At 34.5% G+C, this 12,868-nt stretch overlaps 1 protein-coding gene across 1 annotated transcript in view; it reads right to left on the reverse strand.

Annotated features, from left to right (window-relative positions):
• LOC144980295 (uncharacterized) overlaps positions 1-10,364 on the reverse strand; it is a 28,531-nt gene extending 18,167 nt beyond the window's left edge. Inside the window, exons 1-4 of the mRNA XM_078927939.1 lie at positions 9,860-10,364; positions 7,619-8,328; positions 7,097-7,211; positions 274-1,732 (exon numbers count right to left, since the gene is read on the reverse strand). Coding sequence (XP_078784065.1) covers positions 274-1,732; positions 7,097-7,211; positions 7,619-8,328; positions 9,860-9,917 — 2,342 coding nt within the window. The 5' untranslated portion in view covers positions 9,918-10,364. The remainder of the gene's footprint in view (positions 1-273; positions 1,733-7,096; positions 7,212-7,618; positions 8,329-9,859) is intronic.
• Between the last annotated feature and the right edge of the window lie 2,504 nt (positions 10,365-12,868).

Raw genomic sequence — 12,868 nt, forward strand, 5'->3', positions numbered from 1 at the left:
CAGTGAGACCGGAAATGGAGAAATAATGGAGACTGCGCATGCGTGGGTTACGGTGCATAAAAAGTTTACAATGTAATACCTTACAAACAGTGAAGAAGAATTCACACCGAGTGACCTCCTGCCTACCTTGGGTGGTCAAAAGACACCACCCAGGTGACGCCCATAGAGCATAGTAAATCGGTGGGAATGCGCAATATAAAATATGAATGTTCATATTTATTAAGCATCATTAAATGTAAAGGTGGTCAGTGACAACTTGGGATATATGGAGGTCATGGGTCACCATGGTCTGGGCCTGATAACTGACAACGGTGAGGAGTTTGTCGACATATGTGTCTTTGTAAAGCATGTTTCATGGTAAATGCCTTTCCACAAGTTACACATTTATATGGCTTTTCTCCTGTATGAGTTCTAATGTGATCTTTTAAAGTTTTATTCTGAGTAAATGCCTTTCCACAAGTCACACATTTATATGGCTTTTCTCCTGTATGAGTTCTAATGTGATCTTTTAAAGTTTTATTCTGAGTAAATGCCTTTCCACAGGTCTTACATTTGAATGGTTTTTCTCCTGTATGAGTTCTGATGTGATCTCTTAAAGTACTATTCTGAGTAAATGCCTTTCCACAGGTCTTACATTTAAATGGTTTTTCTCCTGTATGAGTTCTGATGTGTACTCGAAAATCTGAATTATGGGTAAATGCCTTTCCACAGGTCTCACATTTAAATGGTTTTTCTCCTGTATGAGTTCTGATGTGTACTCGAAAATCTGAAATATGGATAAATGCCTTTCCACAGGTCTCACATTTAAATGGTTTTTCTCCTGTATGAGTTCTGATGTGATCTCTTAAAGTTCTATTCTGAGTAAATGCCTTTCCACAGGTCTTACATTTAAATGGTTTTTCTCCCGTATGAATTTTAACGTGCTCTTGTAAATTTCCATTCTGAGTAAATGCCTTTCCACAGGCCTCACATTTAAATGGTTTTTCTCCCGTATGAATTTTAACGTGCTCTTGTAAATTTCCATTCTGAGTAAATGCCTTTCCACAGGCCTCACATTTAAATGTTTTTTCTCCTGTGTGAGTTCTGATGTGAAGTCTTAAACTACTAAACTGAGTAAATGCCTTTCCACAAGTCTCACATTTATATCGTTTTTCTCCTGTATGAGTTCTGATGTGATCTCTTAAAGTTCCCTTATGAGCAAATGCCTTTCCACAGTTCTCACATTTATATGGTTTTTCTCCTGTATGAGTTCTGATGTGATCTTGTAAAGATTCATTCAGAGTAAATGTCCTTCCACAGGTCACACATTGAAATGGTTTTTCTCCTGTATGAGTTCTGATGTGATTTTGTAAATTTCTATTCCGAGAAAATGCCTTTCCACAGGTCACACATCGAAATGTTTTTTTTCCTCTATGAGTTCTGATGTGTTGTTGTAAATGTGCATTCTGAGTATATGCCTTTCCACAGATCACACATTTATATGACTGTTCTGCAGTATGGATTTTTGTGTGATTTTGCAACTTTAAAATAATAGTATTTTGAGATTCCGTATCAACTTGTGGCTTGTCTGTTCCACTGAAGTCAAATCTTTGATCTGGTCTGTTGTGATTTGTGGAAAGACGTTTCAAAGTTGTATCACCAAGGCCAGTTTCATCCACGTCAATTTCAACAAGAAAGTCTTCATGGAGTTCATCATTCAAAGACTGGTCATAACTCTCAACGTTGTTGACACCTGTAAAATAGATAATGTAATGAAATAATTAATTGACACAGCACACACAATCCCCAAAGCACTCTAAGGCACGACACGTATAAAAAACAATAGGTTACACAAAATGCAAATCATATTACTACTCAAAAACCTGTTTAAATAGGAATGTTTTCAAAAGTTTCCTAAAATTACTGAACTTGGGGACGTCTTTCATTTCTTTAAAACACTTTATTCAAACGATGATTATAAAAAGAAAGTTTTCTGTAATTAAGTGTTGTTTTGTGGAAGTGTTGATATAGTTGCATGGTGTGTAAATGTAATGTGTGCTGTGTGCAAAGTATTGTTCGCTAGAAAAAAATTAAAAAAAAAAATTAATATTAATAATAATAATAATAATAATAATAATAATAATAATGATAATAATAATAATATTAATAATAATAATAATAATAATATAATAATAATAATATAATAATAATAATAATAATAATAATAATAATAATAATAATAATAATAATATAATAATAAATAATAATAATAATAATAATTGGAACAGCCTTATGGATGGAATTTCAAGGAAAACAGTTTACATATTTAGAATGCTGTACACAGAGTTCTCCTGCCAGGTCATCCATCAATGGAATACATTATGTCATATCCTGAATTTCATGTCATCACTAGAGTGAGACAGGACTGTTTATAGAAATGCCCCCCCCCCCTTTCCCTCCTCTCATTATATCACATTGACATGGCCAATTGCTTAACTGAAGCAGGGCTCGAACCCGGTACCGTTCCGGTCACAGTGCAATGCCAACCTTAACCACTCGACTACCTCACCACCACCCCCCTCCCCATATCACAATGACATGGTCAATTGCGTAAGTGTACTCTAAGGGTGTTAAGGAAGGGGGGGGGGGGAGGAGAGGGGGGATGGGGTTTAACCATAGCCCTACTATAATTACTCCAGTCCGCCATGGGTTTAACTCACTCAACCCTAACACCGACTATATCCGTAGTTTACCTGGGTTACTTTTACCCAGGGAGCTCTTACATACCGGACATAGAATACGCAGTGAAACCTCGTTTTGTCAAGGCTCAAGATTTCTACTTTCTCTTTCTCATCCAATGTTATCAGGCATGGCGTGTTTTGATGAGAGTCTGTTAAATTTGATTTTTTTCCCTTTTTAGAATGATTTTTATGAAATGATTCTTATTTCCACAGCATTCTAACATTTCAGGATTAAGTTGTTTGTGATTTCCAACAGGATTTAATATAAAATGGGGAGGAAGTGCTCAGTCGTAAATTGTCGAAGTGGATATCGTCCCACTCGCGATAATCCACCATCGGCATCAGATGAAAAGATTTCTGTTTATCGTTTTCCATCTGACGATGAAACAAAAAGGCTTTGGATTTCACGTCTGCCTAATGTATTGAAATTTGAGGATGTGACTGATAACATGGGCGTGTGTTCTTTACATTGGCCGAAAGACACTGAAATGATTCGAACCGTCGGAAGAGCCTTTCGACCTGCTAATCCACCTTCTATTTTCCCTAACGTTCCAAAATCTTGTATCCCTCTACAGGCTGGCAGACATACTTGTCGTACTACAGACAGAGCAACAGCAGAGTCAAGAGCTGTTGTTATTGATGAAATGGCTGAATTTCGTGCAAGAGATTCGCTTGATGGAAAGGATTTTCATGAACGCTTTATTGACATGCTTCTTGGCCATCCTGTAGGAGGTGTTGTTGGATTTGAAAAGGCAAGAGGGCTCTACACTTTCTGTAGTATACGTAGAGATGGTCCAATCTGTGATTTTTCTATGTTTTTTAATATATTATCTTCCTCAGGTTCTCTGGCTTTATCATTTGAATGCTACAAGGGCGTCAGAAAAATAAAGAATTATCCAGACTTTATTTCTAGTGACAAGAAAGTGAAGTGTTGGAGTGGGCTTGATGCATTGATTAAGTATGTCATTTCCAATGATGAAGATGTTCCACAGGTGAAATTTCTACAACGTAATGTTCACATTCTTAATGCCTCTAAAAATAAATGCATTTACTCCACAGAGGACCTTTTTACTGCTTTTAGTTGGTATTCATTGTCTCGTTCTCTTTATTCACAGCTTAGGAATTATTTACAATTACCATCCATTTCTACTTTACAGAAAATTACTGCTGTCAGCAAAAATATGAGTGATGCAGCTTTATTTACCTCTATTTTCAGGAGCATCAGTGAGCGCAGCCGGGGATGTATATTGATTGTGGATGAAATTTACATCAAAGCCTCTTTGTCGTATCGTGGTGGTGAAGTCTTTGGTTATGCTCATGATTATCCTGACAGAGCAGCTACAACAATGCTTGGTATTATGGTGAAATGTTTTTTTGGTTCAAAATCTTTCCTTGCCAGACTTGTTCCGTGTCATTCATTAACTTCTGAATTTCAATTTCAACAGGTTGCTGAAGTCATTACAACTGTGGAGGAATGTGGAGGAAATGTTGTCGCCATTGTATGTGATAATAATAGAGTAAATCAGTCTTTTTTTTCAGAAATTTGACAGAGATGATGAGCAAAAGCCTTGGACTGCTAAATCCCCAATCTCAACTAATCACAAACCTCTTTTTTTGATTTATGATCCAGTTCACCTGTTAAAGAACATACGTAATAATTGGATTTCAGAAAGAACTGGTACCATTGCTTTTTCACCTTTAGATAGTCCTGACCCCACAGACAAGAAGATGGCTAAATGGTCTGATTTGATCGCACTATATGATCATGAAACATCTGAATTTTCATTGCGCATGTCTAAATTAAATAATGTTTGTCTTAGGCCTTCTAACATCGAAAAGCAGAAAGTTTCTCTTGTTCTTGATGTCTTTTCAGAAAAAAAACAAGTGCAGCCCTGAAGTCTTCATCAGCTTCGACACAGTCATGGAAAGATACGGCTATATTCATTGATAATGTGATATGTTTATGGAAAGTTTTCAATACAAAAGATCCTCTCCGACAGACTCGACTTCGAGATCCTGATATGGCAGTAATCAGGGATGAGGAGCATCACCAGCTGGATATTCTGAACTCATGGGCAGATATCGCATTACGTCTTACTCAACTTTCTAATCCTCGTATGCATTCTCTTACAGCAGATACAGCCAAGGCTCTCTTCTGGACCTGCAAGTGCTTTATTGATTTGGCAAATTTTCTCTTGTCCTCAGATAACAGTCTCCATCATGATTATGTCGCTCTTGGTTTTTTTCAACAGGATGATATTGAAAGCCATTTTGGTCACTTACGCAGATCAGCAGGGTGTAACTATTACATTTCAGTAGAGAATGCCTCACATACCAATACCATTGATCGTGCCAAGCTCATGCTGGAGAGCATGACAACAGATGTTGATTACAGTGGAGCACCGCATGCTTGTAATTTATGTGACCTTCCATTTTCTGACAATGATATTTTGCTTTTAGATTCACTTCCAGACTTTCCTAGTAAACTGTCAACTGATGAGACAACGCCTCTTTTTTATATTGCAGGTTATATTGCATCAAAACACCCGGATCTCCAAGGTAACATGTCATCGTTTCCCACTGAGACTACGTCTTTTACAGCAACGCTTTCTCATGGTGGTTTGAGCTGTCCTTCAGAAGGACTTTTTCAATTTGTTCTCTTGTGTTTTGGATTTTTCAGACAGACAGTGGAGCTATCATGTAGGCGTAGATATCTCAATTTATACAAAGAATTTCCTCGTTTTTTCAGATTGGACTGTTCCATATCAGACGCTGCAATTTCAAGACTCGTTAATATTTTGCTAAAGAATTATTGCAGGGAAAATGTGGAGGAAAGAAATGTTGAGCGGAGTGCAAGGAAGATAAGAAAGCTGACATCAACATAAGACATCATTATCAAGCATCCTTTCTCTCTCCCCCCCCCCCCCCCATGCCCCAATGTTAAATTTTTATGTCCATGAATGTGAATATTAATTCTCGAATTTCAGAGACACTCTCAAATAATTTTCTTCTTATATCCTCAGAATTGCCAATATTACTTACAGGGCCATGTATGTATTTCTATGTATTTATTTATTAAAAAAAAAAAAAAAAAAAAAAAAAAAACCTTAATGCGGCCACATTTTGATTGTGACGGTCACAAGCCCGTTAAACGCAGAGTGAGGTACAAATTGTTTCATGAAATGGAATCATCTGGATTATTCTTCCAATGGATTAAGATTAGGTGTATTTCTTATTTGGATAATTATTTCTGAGGATTAATTTGTGGTTGTGATATTCATGGCATGTAAGTAGACACCCTTAGATTTGGATATTTTTCACTTTCTTTCTCTTGCTTGACTACTTGTCAAGTTGTATTCCAACAATGTGAATAATAGCATTTCTATCCCTCACTACTATTACTCTTAAGTTAATAGACTCAGATTAAAAGTACATGTCAATGCTAATGGAGAATATGAACTAACAACTAATAACAATGAAATATGAAATAGATATAGTCTTCTTAGTAATAAGTAGTAATCATGTCATGATAATCATCCTTATTATTATTATTATCATCTTATTATCATAATAATAATAATAATAATAATAATAATAATAATAATAATAATAATAATAATAATAATAATAATAATAATAATAATAGTAGTAGATCTTTATTGTCCATAAATATGGCAATGTGTCATAGAACTAGAAATATTCAGATTTTATGGGGTTTCTTCTTGATATTTTGTACTGTTTACAAAATAATAACTATCAATTTGAATTGCCCTTAAATAACCCATCTGTGATTTAAGCAATTATAATCAAGGTTAGCTATCATCAGAGTAATATGTATTTAAACTAGAATCATGAAAAATATAATTTCTCAATAAAAATAGTTGTAGAGAGGCACTTTTAAAAAGCGTTTTAAACGTTTCGTAATTCGTACAGATTCATTGAGGCCCAGTTTTTAGGCCCCCAATAGAATCGATTCTCTTCCGGGCTATGTGACCTACTGTCTGTTCACCTAGCTTTTACCCCATGCCTTTATATTACATTTTTCTGAGACAAATTATTGGCGTAATATCAAAGCTAATGTTTTTGGTTTTTGCTGTTAATGGTATAGTTGAATAAAACTATCTTATGTACATGCTCATTTTTAATACATTTTTTTTCCATTTTGAAAAGTAGCAAAAATCTCTAGGATTGAGTGAGTTAAAGGATTGAAATGGTCATCCTAGGGTTGGGGGGGGGGGGGGAAGGGTTGAAATAGTCTCCTATCCGGCAAATTAGAACAAATAAGGCATCAATGTACATCTATCCTTTAGAAAAGTCCCGCATTTCAAAACTAGACAAATATTCAGTGGTGATTATCAAACTCTTCATTAAAATACCTAATACAGTCTTCAAGACCATAGATGTGACCTCCGACCCCAAACCACTGGAAGAGACTGGCCCCTCACAAATTGTTTTACAACTTTGGTCTCCTTGGTCAACAAAACAGGGTTCCTGAAAAAGGAAGAGAATAAAGTGAAACGATACCACGAAGCTACAGATTATTTAGACCTGATTCAGGTCAGCTACTTATAGTGTCACCCTGTGGGCACTATGTACACCAAACTTTGTAAACAAAGAGGGACTGACACAGTACCTTGCCAGATATTCTTGAGTGTATTGGGATTAATCATAAGATTGGTCTTGAAGTGAGCACAACATTTCCTTCTTTGTAAAGAATATAATACAAATTTAAACTTCCATCTGATAGACAGAGATATCAAACGTATCTGTCATGTAAACAAATGGATCTTGTTGATTTTGGTGTGATCTATTGATAAAATTGAGAGTGAAAAGGTTTATATGTATCAAGGTTGGACCATCAGTATCAGAGACATGTAAAAGAAAGAATATCATCTCACCTGACATAATGTTCCCACTAATGACGTCACAGAAGTAAACTCTGTTGTTACTGTGTCTTCAAGTCTAATTTTATCACTGGCACCAGTGCTCTGTGAGTCTTCATCTTCCAGTTTAACATTGACATCATTAAATTGTGTAAAAGTGTAGGGAGAGTTCTCTGCCTTGATGTCTTCATCTTTCAATTTAACATTGCAATCATTAAATTCTGAAAAAGTGTGGGAAGAGTTCTTGGCTTTGATGCCATCTTCATGTTTAACATTGACATCAGTGAATTGTGAACAATTGTAAGAAGAATTTTCGACCTTAATGTCTACAGCTTCAAGTTTAATGTTGAAATCACTGATTTGTAAATAAGGGAGGGATGAACTCTCTGCGTTGATGCCTTCATCTTCTAGTTTAACATTGACTTGCATGGACTGTGGATGAGACTCTGGTAGATTTCCAACTTTTACCGATTCAAGTTTAATATCAACATCAGAAGACTGGCATAATGTTTCTGGTGATGTTTTAGTTTCTATAAAATCTTCAACGGTGTCAGTAAATGATGGTACAGAATTTTCTGTCGCCACAACACCATCTAATCCGACATTTGAATGTGATGTCTTAGAACATGTTAAATCTTTAAGTGATAGCCTCTCATGTTTGTCTGGTTCACTTTTACTACAGGACCCTTCCATCTTTACTTCACCACAGGATGTAAGAAAAGACACTGAAAAAAAAAATAAATAAAGCAAAAAAAAAGTTTGAAACTATAACTAAGATGTTAATCAGTGCTCGTTTCTTTTATGCTACTCTGATAGTGCTTCAATAATAATATAATAATATATTTATATAGCATCAATCCTGCGCTGCTACAGCTAGGGAGTTTAATAGAAATTCTAAATGTACCTCACACACTTGAAACCAATGTCATATGAAAGAGCTGGCAACAGAGATTATAAAACAGTTTGAATTTTGTTTCTATCTTGATTAGAAATGTAGTTACGGCAGTTCAAAGTCTGAAATTTCAGACCGATTTTTATCCCAAAATTACCATTGCAAAGTTGTGACCGAAATCGCGTGATGTTAATAAAAAATGGTTAAAACAGTCAATATGGAGTTCTTATCATATATTGTATACCAAAATGTTTGTCTTATCGAGGACAACGCATTTACATTAATAAAGAGGAAGATAAACATTTCAAATTAACACATTATTACATAATATGACGCAAATGTTACATAATCAAAAACTCTGCTAGACGTAAGAAACAATTTGCTATATCACTTTTGGATTTATCCCCACTATCTCACTGAAACAATTGCATATAATTCCCCTCTTTGATTTAATACATAGAGAATAAAAAAGGGTTTATACATAGAGAATAAAAAAGGGTTTGAGAGTATTTAAATGAAAAGATATAAACATGTTGTGTAATGACATAATGAGTTTATTTTTACCTATGGCAATTTAATTGCATATAAATAAAATGGTAGATTGATAAAGTTCAAATTAATTGAAACAGATTCCCTATTATAATTAGGAGGAAAGTTCTGGCATTTAATACTTTAAAAAATTCTGCTGAACCACGTTGGGTTTATTGCTATTAAATCATTTGAACTGACAATTAATATAATTTTATCCCCCCCCCCCCCCCCTTCTCTCTCAATGTATGGGGGTGTCAAAACTAATAGAACTTCTTACCATAATAATTATTAAGGCTAAGGCCTTTAGAATATGGATACAACTGATAAACATATCTAAACATATGGGAAAGAAACTTGATGACTTGATGGCAAAGTAAAATAAAATTAAATTAAAGAAATTGGTATTTTTTAAATATCGATATTATTAATATCGGATTTCACAAAGAGAAGAAATATACGAACTTTTAAAACAAAAACTATAAAATGCCTATAAATAAAGTTGGAAAGTATGTATTCAAAATAAAAACATAGTAAATAATAGTACTGAAAATATTATGGACTAAATTTAACATAATACATAACTAAATTTAAAATATCGATATGAATATCGTTATCGTCCGGTAGCCATGATGAGAAGATAATGTAAACAAGGCATTTCGGCGCAGAGTTAAAAGGTGTCTGCGCATCGATATAGAGCCCTGAAATTTGGCATGAATAAAGTTTAGATGTTATTCTAAAAACAAGCGTTTACATTTTAAAAACACAAGCGGTAAATAAAAAAATAAATGCATTTGAAAATTGCCCTATTTTAACTTCATATAACTTCTGGATACCTGGATACCTCTGTATAGAGCTTTTAGACTTGGTGTAGTCTCCTTCGCTCCTCCTCATCTATTAATGATTGGACCAATTTTTATAATTGAACTTGTTTCCTAGGGTGTTGCTTATCTCCAACTCTGCTTTGAATTTATTCAAATTTTGTGCTGATACTGTGGTTTCTTGCAGTTTATTCCAGTTATTTACAATTCTAGATGAAAAAAAGTTCCTTCTTTCATTTGTTTTAAAACGTTCTTTTTTCAGTTTCTTGCTGTTTCCTCGTGTCTGAATGTTCTTGTTTGGTTTAAGGAATCCTGCCTCTACCCTATCTATTCCCTTTACTATTTTATATGTTTGGATCATATCTCCCCTTCTTCTCCTGTAATCTTCTGGAATTATTAATGGATTTTTCCTTAATTGCCATTTAAAAGGAAATTGAAAGACGAAAATAATGATACCAAAATATCTGCGATATTCCTCTTTATAATGGGAACGGCAATTTCCAGTCACAACTTTCCTATGGGCGAGTTGGGTCAAAATTTGACTGCCACTGCTGCTGCTCAGGGTTGCCAGATTATTTTTCAACAAAATGCCAGTGGAAGACTCAAAAAATGCCAAAACACTCCAAAAAATGCCAAAGTCTGTTGACTCCCATCCCCACTAAGAAAACTACTCACTTTTGATAGACAATTTACTATCATATCCTGGTGGCTTGCGTGTTTTCTTTTCTTTTCTTTTTTTTTTTTTTTTGAATTATACTAAATTTCCTGTTGGGGTAATTTTTTACCTACTGACTACTAAGTGGAGTGCTAAACCACTACACCACGGTTGAGAAAAGGTGTCATTTGAAGTATAATATACAAGAAAAGAAAATGCCAAATGAAAATGCCAAATGCCAAATGATTTTTCTAATGCCAAACGGTTTTCAAAAATGCCAGATTTTTGGAATCTGGCATTTAAAATGCCAAACTGGCAACCCTGCTGCTGCTCACTAAACTGCCTACTACAGCTCTCGGCACACATTGACAGGAGGGGAAATCATACCTACTATCTAGCAGGGTTGCCAGATTATTTTTCAACAAAATGCCAGGGGAAGACTCAAAAAATGCCAAAACACTCCAAAAAATGCCAAAGTCTGTTGACTCCCACCCCCACTAAGAAAACTACTCACTTTTGATAGACAATTTACTATCATATCCTGGTGGCTTGCGTGTTTTCTTTTCTTTTTCTTTTTTTTTTTTTAATTATACTAAATTTCCTGTTGGGGTAATTTTTTACCTACTGACTACTAAGTGAAGTGCTAAACCACTACACCACGGTTGGATTTTAAGAATGAAAAAGAAATACATTAACATGAAAGGTAAATACGTAAACAGTTAAATAATTATTGACAATTAAGAAAACTTACTGTTTCGTGTTTCTTATGATGTTTTTTGTTGAATCTGGTTCAAGTGCAGAGTCCAAAGAAGTTATAGAGAAAAAAATTAGAAACAATATCCATCACAGTTTTAATAGCAAAGTTTTGCGATGTGAAGAGATTTGTTTTTACGCGTTTAGAAATAATTAAGAAAAGGTGTCATTTGAAGTATAATATACAAGAAAAGAAAATGCCAAATGAAAATGCCAAATGCCAAATGATTTTTTCTAATGCCAAACGGTTTTCAAAAATGCCAGATTTTTGGAATCTGGCATTTAAAATGCCAAACTGGCAACCCTGCTATCTAGATCATCTCGGCCTATTTCCAACTTCTTTGATTGGAGGCAGTTGGTGGATAAATATGACAGATAATGTTTGGTTCATGTGACCAAATTAGCTACATGAAAAATGAGTACATTTTTATGGAGATAAAAAATATAAAGTGAGTAGATGTGACTCATATATAAGGGAACAACACATTTTTAATTTGATATCTTACAGATGTTTGCTTTATGTTGGTGAATTTATTGTCATCTATGTACGAGTATGTAGCATTTATTTTGGTGAGGGAGCCAAAAGAAATCCCCAAATCCCCAAAAGAAAATTTGAGAGCCAAGGGAGTTTGAAATTCTCCAAATTTTCCGAATTTGGCTCTAAAAGAGCCAAACTGGCAATCCAAATTGGAGATGCTGCTTTAGTATTTAGGTAGCCTGCAGCTTGAGCACTTCAAATTCCTTCTCTTTCTCCCAGTCTTATTTCGCATTTTAATAAATTAGTCGTACATTTAAATTACCTTTTCTGCCCCAATCAGATGTTGACGCACTCTTAGTTAATAAAAACTCAAGTATGACTACCATCATCATGTCATAATAGAGAGAGAGAGAGAGAGAGAGAGAGAGAGAGAGAGAGAGAGAGAGAGAGAGAGAGAGAGAGAGAGAGAGGGGGGGGGGAGGCCTACCGAAAGCTCCTACATCCCCAGTCTTCTTTCACTTTGTATTTTCACCGTTAATCTTTTGTCATGTGTTTATTTATTCAATTTGTCGTCATATAGAAGCATTTTAAAAACTCTAGAACTTGATTGATTTGTGAAAGTTTAAATCTTCCTTTTTTATGCACGTGTACATGGTGTTGTATTTACATTATTTATTATTTCATAATACATTCAAATGTCATTTTCTATGTTTACTTTTTATCAACCCGTTTTGGCTATGTGTGCAATCCCTCCCAATTATTACAAATCTATTCTACTTTCATGTCCGATTTTTATAGCTTTGCTTGTACTGCTGTATATTTTATTATATTTGATGTTTATTTCGTTTTTAAATTAGCTTCATATTTTCATCATTTAGTTCATGGCAGTGTATAAATCTGTGCTAATGCATATAACGATGAATTAATGAATGATATGTAACATTATGATAATTTCCATTAGTAGTAGTAGTAGTAGTAGTAGTTGTAGTAGTAGTAATAGTAGTAGTAGTAGTAGTAGTAGTAGTAGTAGTAGTAATAATAATAATAATAGTAGTAGTAGTAGTAGTAGTAGTAGTAGTAGTAGTAGTAGTAGTAGTAGTAGTAGTAGTAGTAGTAGTAGTAGTAGTAGTAGTAGTAG

Source organism: Berghia stephanieae, chromosome 9 (genome assembly GCF_034508935.2).
Source record: "Berghia stephanieae isolate SIO BIC M18660-M18661 chromosome 9, UCSD_Bste_1.3, whole genome shotgun sequence".
NCBI classification, from domain to species: domain Eukaryota; kingdom Metazoa; phylum Mollusca; class Gastropoda; order Nudibranchia; family Aeolidiidae; genus Berghia; species Berghia stephanieae.